The 15,594-nt window shown below is 42.5% G+C and overlaps 1 protein-coding gene across 1 annotated transcript in view; it reads right to left on the bottom strand.

Moving 5' to 3' along the window:
- The window catches only part of LOC108804463 (voltage-dependent anion-selective channel protein 1), a 105,959-nt gene that overhangs the window by 42,059 nt on the left and 48,306 nt on the right, over window positions 1-15,594 (bottom strand). Inside the window, exon 2 of the mRNA XM_018576219.1 lies at window positions 11,006-11,075. Within this exon, the coding sequence (XP_018431721.1) occupies window positions 11,006-11,072 (67 nt within the window). The 5' untranslated portion in view covers window positions 11,073-11,075. The remainder of the gene's footprint in view (window positions 1-11,005; window positions 11,076-15,594) is intronic.

The following is a 15,594-nucleotide window of genomic DNA, read 5'->3' as shown; positions in this document are numbered from 1 at the left end:
CGCCGGCTCTACAGTCGGCGGATCGCTTGTATCTTTACAGGCATCGCTGCCTGTTTAAATATCGGGCAATTCCCGCTTGCGCGTCTGAGCGGACGTCTAAAGACGCCTGGTCAGATCTATATCGAACTTAATAATCGGCTAACTAATCGATTTTGAAAATAATCGTTAGCTGCAGCTCTAATCTAGAGAGCTCCCGGACGGCCGTTTTTTTTTACAACGGCTGGCCCGGAGGTAGTTAACAATATCTGCAAATTTTTCAACCAACTTTAACCACCTCCCAGCCGGCCGTTGTAAAAAGGAGCTTCCTGGATGAAACAGGCCGTCAAAAGATGGCCCGTTAGCCCCGTCCACTCGCGCACAAGAGGGAAACTGCCCGGATTTAAAAAACAGGCAGCGATCCGTGTTTACATACAAGCGATCCGCCGGATCGCTTGTATAACGTGCCAGTGTCGGCGGTCCCCCCCTCCGCAGCCCCCCTCCAGCTGTTTCTGAGCTCTGCTGTGCCTGGTGCAAGCCCGGGACCAGCATGCGGGCTCTGTGACAGGGGATCAGAGGGAGATCAGTAGAGGATTTCCCTCCGGTCCCCTCTCTGCTGTCAGAATGCGGTGATGTAAATGACCTGTCACATATTTTGCTATCACATAAGGGGGTTTTCTTAGCCCCCTATGTGATGGCAATAAAGTTAAGTGAAAAAAAAAATAATAGGAAAAAAAACTATTTAAGGTTCCCCCCCAAAAAATTAGTTACAAATAAAAAAGAATACAATTTTTTTTAACCCTTTTGCTGCCAAGGACATACGGCATACAGAGCTAAAAAAGTGCTTCTGGCTGGCCAGCTCAGTATGCCGTACGGACCTGGCATTTACAGTTCTACTATAAGCTCATGGTCTTCTAGTAGAACTGTTCCCCGGACTGTAAAATTATTAAAAAATAATTTAAAAAAAAATTTAAAAAAAAAACAATTTAAAAAAAGTGTAAAAAAACAAAATAAAAAAGCACAAGCCCTCCCTCCCCCCACATAAACACACACACATTGTTGTGCACACCATGCACATGCGCTGCAGTGCACTGTTAGAACGCATCGCAGTGCATGATCTTTTTTATTTATTTATTTTCTTTAAAATAAACCATTAAATTAACTGTGGCAGCGCATGGCAAAGCTTTGTGATTCATTGCCATGCGTTGTGATACCTTGTGTTGCAATTAAATATACACCTGTATCATTTTATCACAACACCAAAACAATGTTTTACGTAAGTCGATTTACAGTTTTGCATATTTTCATTTTTTTTACCTTTTTGCAAAAAGGCGCAATTACAAATGTGCTAATATTTGTTATTTATTAACTCAATACAGTTTTATCTTTTAGTCACAAAATAATTTTTTTTGTGCACGGATACTGTTTTTTGGTGTGTTTTAATTGAATTGTGTATTTTTATCGGTTTAATATTAATTTGATAAACATTTGCGCAATTATCGCACGGCCTACAAATTTAGTATCACCATCTTTTTATTCTACCGGGCCTGCGCTTTCAGAAAATATATGGTTTGGGGGGTCTTTTACAAACGCTGGCAACCCAGCAGTTGAAAATCAAATCAATAGGAAAAAATTGCAAAAAAATGCAAAAATGGATTGGCCAGCTGATTTGAAAAATGTTCGAGGGCTTGGCAGCGAAAGGGTTAAAGAGTCGCCTATATTCAATTTTGGGTATGGTAGTTTTTTGCAATTTCACGGTTGCACGCAATTTTAAGGCTTGACATGTTTGGTGTCTATTTACTCGACGTGACCCTGTCTTTTATATTTTACCAAAAAATTGGGTAATAATAATTGTATTATAACAATGTAAAAAAAAAACTTTAAAAAAAAATTGCAGTAATTTTTCCTTATTGTTAAAAAAAAAAAAAAAAAAGTGGCAATTAAATACCACCAAAAGAAAGCTCCATCTGTCCCCCAAAAATGGTATAAAATTAATTTCAGTACAGTGTTGTATGAAAGAATAAATGTCAGTCAAAATACTGCAGCGCTAAATACTGAAAGTCTTCAAGTGGTTAAGTTAGGAACTATTTTACAACCTGAACCTTTAAAAGAAGGCATACTAAAACCAAATAAAAAAAAAACATTCATGAGCAACTGAACCTTCGTTTGGATAAAGTGCTACCGAAAGTAACATTCTTTCCAGCCTCACCACCGTGCAGGCTTTTTGGAAAAAATATATTTTTGCACGGAAGATGGAACATTATTCTTTTTAAAACACTTACTCAAGAGAACGAGCACAAGTACAAAAGAAGCACTTGGGCCTGTACTTACACGACGAAACTCATTAAAAGACAAAACATACACCTTTGCGCAAACCAGAAAACCCAGTCGCTGAGGATGATTGCTTAGTCTCTGGGAGGAAATAACATTTAGCCATAAGCCTACGTCTTTCATTGCCCATTTTAAGGAAGGATACACTGACATTTTTTGCATAAAGATTAAATGTTTTATAAGTTTCTAAAATAATCTCTACATCCTGGAATAAACCACTGCATTTGTATGTTTTTTGCCTAGAAAGCTAGCAAAATACAAAAAGCCTGAAGTCAAATGTTAAATCACCGTGCAACAGGCCTGAGGCAACATCAGATTTTTACTGCAGAAATTCTTTGGAAGAAGGCAATAAAGACAATACATCAATATATTCTCCCTTCCAAATTTTTTCTTTAATAGATCCAGATAAATGAATACCTAAATGTGAACTACCATATAAAACAAGATTCATTGTGAGATCCAACACCATCAAAATTACAAAAAGAACCATTATTAGCTGAAGAAGAATTAACCGAACAAACAGCTTCATTAGAAACAGCATTAACATTAGAAGTTACATTAGACCAAACTGATGCCACTCCATTACCAGATTGTAGCAAAGGAGGGAAGATGGGGTCTGTATTGTTGCGGCTTCCAACCAGTGGGATCGCCTGGGGAAGCTGGGAAGGCTGCTGCAATAAAGGCTCCTTGGCAGGAGAAAGCCAAGAAGCTGAAGCTGCGGCAGAAGATGCCGATGGGGACATCCCAGGCATGCTGGACGACAACCTGTGAGAAGTAGGGAAAGAGGATGGTGGCTCCGGTGCAGAAGAAACACCGGCTCGCTGGCTAGGAGAAACATGTCCTGAAGTAACTGGCACTGCCTCTTCACTGGACGGCTGAGAAATTGAAAGATCTACCCCAGCTCGTTGCCTAGGCAATGCTCGACGCCTAGGAGATGTATGGCCTTTCTCACGCCTCCCCCTTCTGACGAGCTTAGCTTTGCCTCCATCTCCACCAATGTCACTGGCCTCTATTTTTCTTTTCTGTGGGAAACGGGTCCAAATGGCTCTGAGTGTTTAAGGTTGCTGACCCCTGGGCTAGGGGGGACAGGCTCAAGCAAATGTTTTTAGGAGGAATGCAGACACAAAGTTGCAACCTTCTCCCAAATCAAGAAAAGATTCCATGGTGACAAGGGACTTGTCACAATGCAGCAGCACAGGAATCATCGGACGTTGGAAAGAGGGATGAGAGGAGTGGTCTAGCATGCCTCCTTACAGGTATACTATATGTTGGAGTTTCCTGGCCTCTGTGGACATTGTTTTAAAAAAGTCCTTTTTATCTGTAGTGGCTGGGAAAGTCCAGCATCTATTATGCATGGAAGGGGCGCATACGAAATACAACGAATAGTGAGCATGGCCAGATTGCACCTAACCGTAGGAGTGGCTTAAAGGAAAATCTGTGCCCAGTCTCTGCACACACTGCATATATATGCAAAGTCCATGTACCCACAAAATACTCCTAATTCCTGTGCCACAAGTGTCTCCAATACGTTCCTGCAGCATCTGGGCGGTCCCTCACTCAGTGAATGCAGACCACTTTCCGTGACAGCAGTAAAATCCATTGCAACAATGATAAATGCTTTTCAGACATTATGAATTTAAGTGCATCTAAACCGATAAACATTTAATACATTTCAGCTTACCAGTCCTTAGATAAGTTGTCTGCATTAGTTTTCTTTTTTTTCAGGCTTTTTTCCTTTATTTTCACCTGGTAATACTGATGTTGTCCATTACATGTGGGATGGGAAGAACAGTAGTTTACAGAAGAAAGGTGAATTTTTTTCCTTTCAGTTCAGTTAAGGATATTGCATTTCCGACAAGATCAACCGGTAGTTTCTGTACTTGCTGAAAATGTTCTTTGCTTAAAAAATAAAAGCTAATGTAGCCTTCACATCCAAGAACTGGTACTTGGCAGTATATTACATTTTTGTAGTTGGGTCTAGTAATCCTTTAACCCACTTGTCATCTCCCCGTTTTACATAAACGGACAGACGTCAGTCTTCCTGGGGAGGAATGTCATTTTAAAAACACAATTGTTTCTACGTGCATGCTCCCTCTAGCCAATCATAGTGGTTCTGTACCACGTAATCAATCGCAACATCACACCTTGTAAACAATGGCTGTTCCATCCCGTTTCTGATCTGACCTGCATATTAACTGTTAACCTCCCTTATCCTGCACATCTGTACGCAAAATGTTCACCTCCATTCTCCCAATGTATGTGACCTGTACTTTAACTCTTTCACCTCATCTGTGTATGACCTGTACATTTAATGCATCTAGTGTACCATTACCAAGCTCCATGTTTTATACCCCTCAATACCAGCAGACTTTATTTTGAAAAAAAGATTGTGGCAAAAAGCAGATGGGTGTGTCTACTTTCCTAAATTTTCATACGGTTCTAGCATTTTTATTTGCCATGTTTTATAACAAAGTAAGGGAAACAGTTTGTTTTTGTTTTTAATTCTTTATTTAGGGTAGACACAGAGACAGTCCAAAGTCAACATCAATAGAAAACGCCATTGCAGCTGGCCTGTAGGCAATGTAAGCAAAAATATACCAAGAAAGTATGGCAGAAAACAAATAGATCCAAGATGCATTAAAAAAAAAGGGAGAAGAATAAAAGAGAACTAATACAGCCCCAAATAGAGAGCTTGCATCAAAATCAGGACCAAAACGCTATCTCATCTTCACAATTGGTATCAAAAAAAGGTAACCCTGTCTCGGTGTCAACTTTTGTGATATAAAGGTACAAGGAAAAACAAGACCCCCACTCAGGAGCAATAAAAAGGCACAATGGGGAGAGTAGTGATAGAAGGGGAAAAAAAAGGGATAAGTAAGGGGGGAAGAAGGAAAGGAGAGAGAAAGAAATGAAGTAGTAGCACACCGAGGGCACACCAATCCAACCTAGGGTCGGCTCAAAAAAAAGGGGGACCAACTCAGGAAGCCAGGTAGTCTACTCCTAAAGACAAGAACAGAAAGCGCACCAGTCATCAAGACATCACCTCATTTTGAAGCTCCAAGGGAGGAAAGGGTCAGGAATTTTCTGTATGCATCAGAGAAGTAGAAAATGAGTCCATGTATTCCACGTATTACGAAATTTCTCCTCTGTTATGTAGAGTAGCCATTAATTGCTCCATAGGCCAAAGACATCGAAGGCGGAGTAGTTTGCTTCCAGAGGATGGGAATACATGCTCAAGCGGCATTCAACAATTGACGCATCAAAGAGGATTTATACCTTTTCAGAGAAACAGCATTAATATTGAGCAGATATCGCATAGGGTAGTGACCGAGATCAATGGAATTAAGTTGGAGAATCAACGCCATGACTCCGTCCCAAAAGGAGTGCAATACCGAACAATTCCAGAAGATATGGAGGAATGTGCCAGGATGAGAGAAACATCTCCAAAAAAAGGTTGGAATCGGCAGGGTATATTTTACGGAGTACAGAAGGGACCCGGTACCACCTAAGAAGCTTAAAATTTAGTTCTTGAATCTTACTCGCAAATGGAGGAAGAGTGAGCTAATTGTATGGCCTGGGACCGTTGTATCAGGGTGATAGAAGTAGGGCTGCAACTAATCATTATTTTGTTTAGTTGGCCGATTATTTTTTCCATTAAATCGGATACAAAAAATTAAATACCATCCTTAATTTAAAATAAAATACACAAGTGCAGTGTTACGTTTACTTCAGGATAAAACTGCATGCACATTTTTTTTAAACGCACTGCACTGGAACGCACAGCATCGCAGTACCGTGCATTCCACTGCAGGTGGGAGGTGCATTTGGGGTGAACACCACTGCAACACACCTTCCCAGTAGAATGTCAGGCTGAAACCGAAAATGACTTTTCCCACCTTTTATAATTTTATTTTTTAATAATTGCATTATAAAGCACATGGCACTTGAATAGCTTCAGCCAAGGACTGACAGCTGTCGGTGGCAAGATTCCAGAGACGCCAGCTAAATGTAAGTACAGCAGGTAGTGGGTTGGTGCAATAGCCAGCCTGCTATTGGCCATTTCAAATTGCAATAGCCAATAGCAGGCTGGCTATTGCACCCGCCCACTGCACCCTCCTTCCACCATGGAGAAGAGAGCTAGGGGATCTAACCAACTAATTGATAATGAGAATAGTTTACAACTATTTTCATTATCATCGAGTAGTTGGTTGCAACCCTAGAGAGAAGTACCTATTTCCTGTTCCCATTTCCATATGTACGAAGGAATATAATCCTCCAAAAAGGAGTAATGAACAATTTAGTAATTAAAGACAATAAATGCTGCTCCAGAGAGTCTGCCTGACACATCGTTTCAAAAGGAGTGAGAGGTCTAGAGAGAGCGTCGCTACATAGGATTGCCCTTAAGAAGTGCCAGTTGAAAAGAAGACCACACATTCAAAAAGAGATCCAGGATCCTCTGGATTTCAGATTGCGTTAACCATCCAGAGGGGGTTAAGCAGTGCAACAGCCTAAACTTACCAGCCAGTAAAAGGCATCTGAGATGTTTGTCAGAACCCGCTGGAAAATAATATAATCATAGGCGTCAGAGGAGATGAATAAGGAGAAATCCGCTATAGAGGGAAAGTTTGACGTAGAACCTTAAGAGTCGGACCTATGGTCAGATGAGCAATTAATTCCTTAGGTGTAGGTAGAGAAAATCCACCGAAGGCCAAAAAGAGGGATAGGTGTAAATGTTTGTTCCAACGCTACCCAATATTTTTGAGCAGATTGCTAAAACACCAACCTACAACCCTCGACAGGTGGAGGGCCTGGTAATACAGGTGTAAGTAAGGAGCCCTATGCCTCCAGAGAATTTAGGAAGGGTTAAAAGAGAAATTCACGTCCAGGGTACCTTGTCACCCCACAAACGAAGCAGTAAGGAGCGAGTGTCGGGATGGAAATTGGTAAAGTTTGGATTAAACACAATATGTGAGGCAATATGGTCATTAACACACTAAATCTGCCAAACCAGGTCAGGGATAAGGTGCACCAATGCTGTAAGTCAAGCCCAGTTTTCGACAGAAGCCGGGAGAAATTTGTCGCGTAGAGCTTGGAGTGATCAGCAGTAAGCCGTATGCCCATCACACATGAGACAATCAATTTTGCCATAGAACAGTCGAGCAAACCCACCGTTACAGTAAATGACCACTCCTCTATGCAAAGGAACTGAAGTGAGTACTACTCAAAAGGGGTCCATCGTACACCGGGAGAGAATGCATCATGAGTCACTGACCCTTATGCAGAGACATGAAATATTTAAATATGGGCAAAATGAACGGGCGAGAAACAACCCCCTGAACTTCTATACATAAACACAAAAAACATACAAAGACAGAACAAAAACAACAACAGAGCAGGGAAGCAGGGGTAAGAATAGAAGGAAACACACAAGGGGAGGAAGTGTGAGAAGAGGCGCTTAAGTCAAGGATCTAAACTCCTCAGATTCCATAAACAGGAGCCAGGGCATCCATCTGGATAAAAAGACATCAGACCGGTCCAGCAGATCAGCTATTAACTCTCTGATCTCATTAAGTGGTACAAATCCACCGTCCACTCCGCGAAGGAAGGAACTACTGGGGAATTCCAGTGCCTGGGTATGAGTGCCCTGGCAGCATTAACAAAATAACAAAGAAGGGATTTTTCACTTTAGAAATAGGGCCCGGGAAAACAGATAATAAAGTCATCTGCGGTGTGAGATGGAAGTCATCAAAGGAGACTTTTGAATATACGTGCAAGATTGCTCGTCAAAAGGGCAAAATCAGTGGGCAACTCCACCAAATATGTGCTAACGTACCAATGTCAGCCTGGCATCTCCAGCAGACATCAGGATAATGGGTAAATTTGGTGCATCCAAACCGGGGCCCTATACCACCGAGTCAATAGTTTGAAGTTACGTTCCTGAAACGAAGAGGACATACACTGTTTAAGTGTAAAACAAAAACATTTAAGTCTGTCCTCTGCAGAAAGGACAATATCTAATTCCTGTTCCCAGTTAGTCAAAAATAGCAGAGACCCCTCACAATTAGACGAAATCAGGGAATCATAAAGATAGCATACGAGATGTGAGGGTGGTGTGCCAGAGGCACAAAGGGAGTGAGGGATCGAGAAAGAAGACCCGATGAAGACAGAACCCTCAGGAAGTGTCGAAACTGTAAGTAAGTGAACCAGGAGGAAACCCAGCGGAGGATTGGGGCTGAAAATAAGAGGAAGGGACTTTAGGACACCTCCCTACAGTCCTTGAAAGACATCCAGCATAGAAAAGGTATGAACAGCGCCGCATCCTGGGGGGGGGAGAAGTCTTGATGGGCCAAGACAGGAGTCATCGGGTCCTGGAAAGTGGACAAGTTGTATTTATGCATTGTGGAGTTCCACACCCTAAGCACTGAAGGTAAAAAAAAAGGGAAGTTCTGAGCAACGCGGCCATCATGTGGTTGGCAGCCATGGGAGATTTGTCCGGGGTGTTAAAGAGTTCATTCCTGTTAAAGGAGAACCCAGATCGCGGGGTTCCTAAAATCAAACCAGTCAACCAGATGAGATAAGTGGGTAACCCTGTAATACAATTCCAAATCCGGTAAGGTGGCTCCACCTCGATCTTTTTTCTCTATCAGAACAGTTGTTTACGATTTTTCGAAATATAGCGCAGAGTGGCTGATTGCAGCCGGCGAAAAAATGGAGCAGGAAGGTTAATGGGAAGAGTCTGGAAAAGGTATAGACAGCGAGGAAGTATTTGCATTTTAAAAAGAGCGATTCTGCCAAACCAGGTATGATGAAGATTCATCCAAGAGAGGAATGAGTCTTCTAGACCGAAGCAAAGGGGTAGAGTTGAGAGAATAGAGATCAAATAGGGTTGCCGGGATACAAACCACCAGATAACTTATGAAGTCTTCTGTGCATGAGATGGAGCATTGTCCTGCATACATACACTATATTGCCAAAAGTATTGGGGCACCTATATCTGTAAAAACAATTAGTCAAGGCAACTGGGCTTGCTGTATTTTTCTTGAAGATGTTTCACTGGTCATCCAACCAGCTTTCTCAATTCCTGACCTGGATGAATGAGAACCTTCACAGACATATTGGACATACCCCTCCAAATCATTGGATTCAGGTTTTCCGTGAAATTTCCATGCTACTAAATATTCCACGGTCAACTGTTAGTGGTAATATAACAGTGGAAGCAACTGAGAACAACAGCAACTCGGCCACGAAGTGAGAGGCCACTTAAAAATCACAGAGAGGGGTCAGCGCATGCTGAAGTGCACAGAAGTCACCAACTGTCTGCAGAGTCAATAGCTACAGACCTCCAAACTTCATGTGGCCTTCAGATTGGCACAACCGTGCGTAGAGAAGTTCATGGAATGGGTTTCCACGGCCGAGCAGCTGCATCCAAGCCTTACATCACCAAGTGCAATGCAAAGTGTCGGATGCAGTGGTGTAAAGCACGCCGCCACTGGACTCGGGAAGTGCAGACGTGCTCTCTGGAGTGACGAATCACGCTTCACTGTCTGGCAATCCGATGGACGTGTCTGGGTTTGTCGGTTGCCAGGAGAACGGTACTTGCCTGACTGCACTGGGCCAAGTGTTAAGTTCGGTGGAGGGGGGGGATTATAGTGTGGAGTTGTTTTTCAGGGGTTGGGCTTGGCCTCTTAGTTCCAGTGAAGGGAACTCTTAAGGCATCAGCATACCAAGACATTTTGGACAATTTCATGCTCCCAACTTTGTGGGAACAGTTTGGGGATGGCCCCTTCCTGTTCCAACATGTCTGTGCACCAGTGCACAAAGCAAGGTCCATAAAGACATGGATGAGCGAGTTTGGGTTGGAGGAACTTGACTGGTCTGCACAGAGTTCTGAACTCAACCCGATAGAACACCTTTGGTATGAATCAGAGCAGAGACTGCGAGCCAGGCCTCCTCGTCCAACATCAGTACCTGACCTCACAAATACGCTTCTAGAAGAATGGTCCAACATTCCCATAGACACACTCCTAAACCTTGTGGACAGCCTTCCGAAAAGAGTGGAAGCTTTTTATTTCCCATTCACAAAATGGGAAATATGAAAGACGACATCCTGCAAGGTAAGGTTGTTATACTTTGCAGCACCTGTAACACAGCTTTTTAATGATAATATATGCATCCAATGCAGTATCATTTAAGTATATTTTATTGTCATCAGTGGAAGCTTGGCTTGCTTCTAGGTTACACAGATTTCTGAATCCATACAACACGGCCACTCTGCTTTTTTTCTAGAACTGATTCACAATACCAGTGGAAGAATTGGAAGGCCAGTAAGTAAAAAGTTGGAAAAAAGGATGCCTGGCTTGATTAATAAGACTATGCTTAGGAAAATCACTGAACAATTAAAAGCTGGTTTCTACCGCACTCTGTGTGTGTCTATGGACGCACACAGCCAAGTGCGGGCACAGCTGTGAATGCACTCGCACGGGTATCTTCTCAGAAGACGACTAGCTGATAGAGACACCCGCACACAGGAGGGAGGGCCCAGATAAGGGGACAACTAGAGAACGAGGGAAGAAAAAAGTTTAAAAGAAAAAAAAAAAGTGAATTCAAGTACCTCTGGCACTACTAGTTATACAAATAAATTATGGTTTAATATATCACTTTAAAATCATCCACCCCTAGACTTACAAATGACACTTACCGTATCCTTTGGTGAATACATCCCTGGCAGATTTTCCTAAATCAGCGTATGACGGAGGTATGGCCATTTTCTACAAAGAAAGATAGGAAAAATGTAATCATGAATATAATTCAAGGCCAAATTATAAAGAGCCATGCACTAGAGTCCACACAAAACTACCACAGATGGAGTTTTACACTCCTGCCTAATCCTTTAAGGTCCCCACACACCTTACGATAATCGTACGATAAATCGCGGGAAATCCCGCGTTCATACGATTATCATAAGGTGTGTGGAAGCCGTGCGACCTCTACTACTGTAAGGTCGCACGACTTTAAACTTACGGACATGTTCGAAAACCCGCCGAGCATCGTACGATGTTCGGCGGGTTTGTGGCATGTCCGTACGATAACAGCCGTACGGGCCGGTGTGCGCAAGCGCACACTGCCCGTTCGGCATTGCGGTCATCGGAAGCCCGCCCCTCAGGGGGCGTGGCTTGCGATCGCAAGTACGATCTGCCTATGCAACATAGGCAGATCGTACGTTTTTTTAAGTACCTTACAACCATCGCAAGACAAAAGTCTTGAGATGGTTGTAAGGTGTGTGCCCAGCCTTACAATGTAATATAAACTCAAAAGGAAAGTCGAGAAACCCTAAAATGGCCACAGCAGATAGGGATTGAGTACTCAATAGTTGTGCAGAGCTCACTGCTAGAGAATTAAATCACTCCGTCTTTTTGATACCCCACCATCCCATCTGTAAAAAAAATAAAATAGTATAAATACTGTACTTATATTTCCAAGCGTCTTCCAGTGGGTGTGTAATGTCACGGTTTCTCCCTCAGCAGTACTGTGCGCCTAGATCGGTGTGATGTACCCCAGCAGGTGTGTCTGCGACACCTTTGGCTCACCAGAAGTGGGATGTATCGTCCAGCATCAATTAACCCAGAAGAGGTCCAGTAATGGACAGCAGGGTGACATGTCTGCAGGGCACAGCACTGGAGAGAAAGTACTTATTGCAGAAAAAAAACTGCATTTTTATTTGAAATCCTGCTGGGATATTTTATTTCTTTAGGGAAACATGGAATTCCACTTTAAAATGTATGTATAACTAAAAGTAGAGGAGACAAGGATAAAACCTGTGTCAGGATTTTATTGCTGTCTCTTGCCGAGTTGATTCACTCCCTCTATTTGTCCTGGTCACCAAGATAGAAAATCTAACATTTTACAGTTGTCAATAGAACAGGAGAGTGAAAAATCTTACCCAGGATTTTCAAAAAGTGTATCTAAAGCCAAAAGATTTTAAATATTGGATAAAGGGTTAAAAGCTCTGTCAGGCTTTAATTGCCACCTGTAACCCTTCTTGTAAGATTCACCTGAGGCGTGTTCAGTTGCTCAGACGCTGCGAGTGCTGATTTACCACACCGTCACTGAACACTGTGCTGCAAGTCAGCGCTCAGCACATAACAGCGGAAGTAAAGGTGGATGCAGAGTGCTGAGTGTGATGGAGAAGGTAGGGACAGAGAACCAGCTGCCATTTTAACTGTGGGCAAACCTGGCAGTGCTGTAGAAAGGTGCCTGAAACCCGCTGGAGGAAATCAATTCAGTGTGGGAACCTACAATTTAATGTTTTGGTGGACGAGCACACCAAATATTCGTTGGAAAATAGTATTTTATTAGTCAGAAATATTATCCTCTGCGAACTGAAAGGCTGCAGAATAGCTACTCAGCGCTTGTCTAAGGAACTGAACACGTTGTTTTTTCTTAATGACAAGTATCACCATTAAAGAAAGTGATAGGAAATACATAAATGTACAGTTTTTACGAGAACAGGAATTTAAAAAAAAAAAGGATTCTTTCCATGGGGACACCAGTTCCAATGAATGAATCTCTCCAATGGAACATCAACACACAGGCTTAACCAAAAAAAAATTGGCATCCCTGCATTTCTGTCAGATAATGCACCACTTTGCGCACAATTGTTGCAATTTCAAATGTTAAGGCACTCATGTTTGTATTGGTATGACACAAAAAAAGTGGAGAAACAAAAAGCCAAATCTGACACATTCCACGCAAAACTCCAAAAATGGCCAAACCTTCTCCAAACTGCAAGAAATAATTGCATTCCAAGTTTTAGAGGAAAAGCATGAACCATCTCAAGGTTACAAGGCCATCTCCAGAGATCTTAAAGGGTTTCTAAACCCTCAGCTTTTTTTGCATAGCTCTACTGCTAGCAAGCAGTAGATCTATGCAAAACGCTTTTTAAAAAAAAAAAAACTGCTTTAAAAACTTACCTGTATCTTCATTGCGCGCTCCCGTCCGAAAATGTGAAACCGCTTGGGCGGCCGCAAAGAACCTTGGGGCGGGCGCATTTCACATTTTCGGCCGTGACGAGAGGAGAGACACAAGGTAAGTCTATGGACGCGTGCACCCGCATGCAGACACCGTGGGAGATGAAGTGCCAGCAATCACAGAGGAGTCAGTGCTGGATCGGAGACTCGCCGCATCGCTCGAGAGAAGGCTGAAAACTACAGGAAAGAAGATGATCGGAGTAAGAGACATAATTTAAGGTAAGTGCCGTCATTAACGTTGTGTTGAGGCAAAACATTTTTTGCCTTTAATGTCACTTTAATGTTCCTGTGTCCACTGTGGGCAACATTGTGAAGACGTTTACAGCCCATGGCACTGTAGCTAATCTCCCTGGACGTGGATGAAAGAGAACAATTGATCAAAGATTGCAACGAAGGATTGTTCGAATGGTGGATAAAGGCCCTCGATTAACTTCTAGACAAATTCAAGCTGACCTTCAGGCACAGGGTACAACTGTGTCAGCTTGCACTATACGTCGCCATCTGAATAAAAAGGGACACTATGGTAGGAGACCCAGGAGGACCCCACTGCTGACACAAACATAAAAAAGCCAGATGGAGTTTGCCAAAACTTATCTGAGGAAGCCAAAATCCTTTTGGGAGAATGTGCAGTGGACAGATGAAACAAAATGTCAGCTTTTTGGCAAAGCCCATCATTCTACTGTTTTCAGAAAAAGAAATGAGGCCTTTTTTCGAAGGGCTGTGCTACCAAATATTAATTGAGGGTGCCAATAATTTTGTCCAGTCCATTTTTGGAGTTTTGCATGGAATGCGTCAGGTTTGTGTCATACCAATACAAACAAAAAAATAAACATGAGAATGCCTAAACATTTGTAATTGCAACAATTTTCTGTGTAAGGTGGTGAATTATCTGACAGAAATGCAGGGGTGCCAATATTATTGGCCATGACTGTATATGCCACCAAGTCAGACTGGTTGCAAGAATAAGAACAGTTAAGAAATAACATTAGCGTTACATAACAAAAAATAAACACTACCAGTAATGTGAATCCCCATTTTTAGCTCTATATCCCACAACAGAAATGTATACATACAGAGACAAGATCTACAGATAAAACAACACCTCCCACACTACAGAACTGTCCTGATGACTCCCCCTAATACAGAGATAATTCTTTCTCATTTCAAGCTGCTGCACTAGTTGTGGAATGCTGTGCAAAGCATACAATGTGCATATTTCCATGCATTGTACATTTAGGTAGTCAAGTACAGTGCTACCTAAAGCTTTTTAGGTAGCCTGCCTTTTACATTCTCGCAGTGAAAAGTAATTAGTGTTTGCCTCCTACCCCTGTTGTAGATATTAACTTTGCATAAAATTCATTTTACAAAGAATTTATTGCTTATGGCATTTTTTTAACGGAAAAAAGTAAGATTTTTGCACTCAACATAAAATCCTTTTCTCTCAGTTCATAGGACACAGTAGAAATCTTGAATATTCTACGGATGGGTTATATAGCACCACCATCAGGAGTAGGACACTAGGCACAAAACAAAAGCTCAGCCGTGGGGCGGCCCCTGACGGTGGCCACACCCCCTAACAGCTAAAGCCAGCTCCACTGGCACAACAGACAACGAGAGGGGTGGCCACCGTGTCCTTCAATGAACTCAGAAGATTTTATGGCGAGTACAAAAATCCAATTTTCTCTTCTATTTATTGAAGGACACAGTAGAGATCTTGAATCTTCTACGGATGGGACATACCAAAGCAGTATCCACGAAGGGGAGGGAACAAGACTAAGCAATTCCACCTGGGTAGCAAACACACCGCTGCCCATTAAGTCGCCCAAACTGAACAAAGGCCCGTGCCAAACGGAAAAAACTACTCTAGATCACCACAAGAACTCTTAATAGGTAAAAGGCTGGAGCAACCAGGACTGGCCAGAAAAAAAAACACATGAACGAGTATCAGAAGTGGTCCATGGAAAAGCCAGCTGGCATTGTCCCACACACCAGAAAATGCAACCCCACATGCACACTTACCAAAAAACCCACAGGGCAGTCAAAACAACTCAGGAAGAGAAAAAAATTAAAGCCCCCTGGTACGCGGGAACAACCAAAGGAAAGGAACTGTGTGGATCCCACAGAGCAAAGGGTGAACTCACAAAAGGAAGGTACATATACACCGAATTAAACACGGATGAGCAGAAGGCTGGCAGACTCAGAAACAAAAACCGGCCCCTCAGAGGAGCAAAGGGTCACATGGCAGCCCAAAACCTACAGC

The sequence above is a fragment of the Nanorana parkeri genome, unplaced genomic scaffold (genome assembly GCF_000935625.1).
Source record: "Nanorana parkeri isolate BGI_ZX_2015 unplaced genomic scaffold, ASM93562v1 scaffold60, whole genome shotgun sequence".
Classification (NCBI taxonomy): Eukaryota; Metazoa; Chordata; class Amphibia; order Anura; family Dicroglossidae; genus Nanorana; species Nanorana parkeri.
This window is presented reverse-complemented; position numbering and strand designations above follow the sequence as displayed.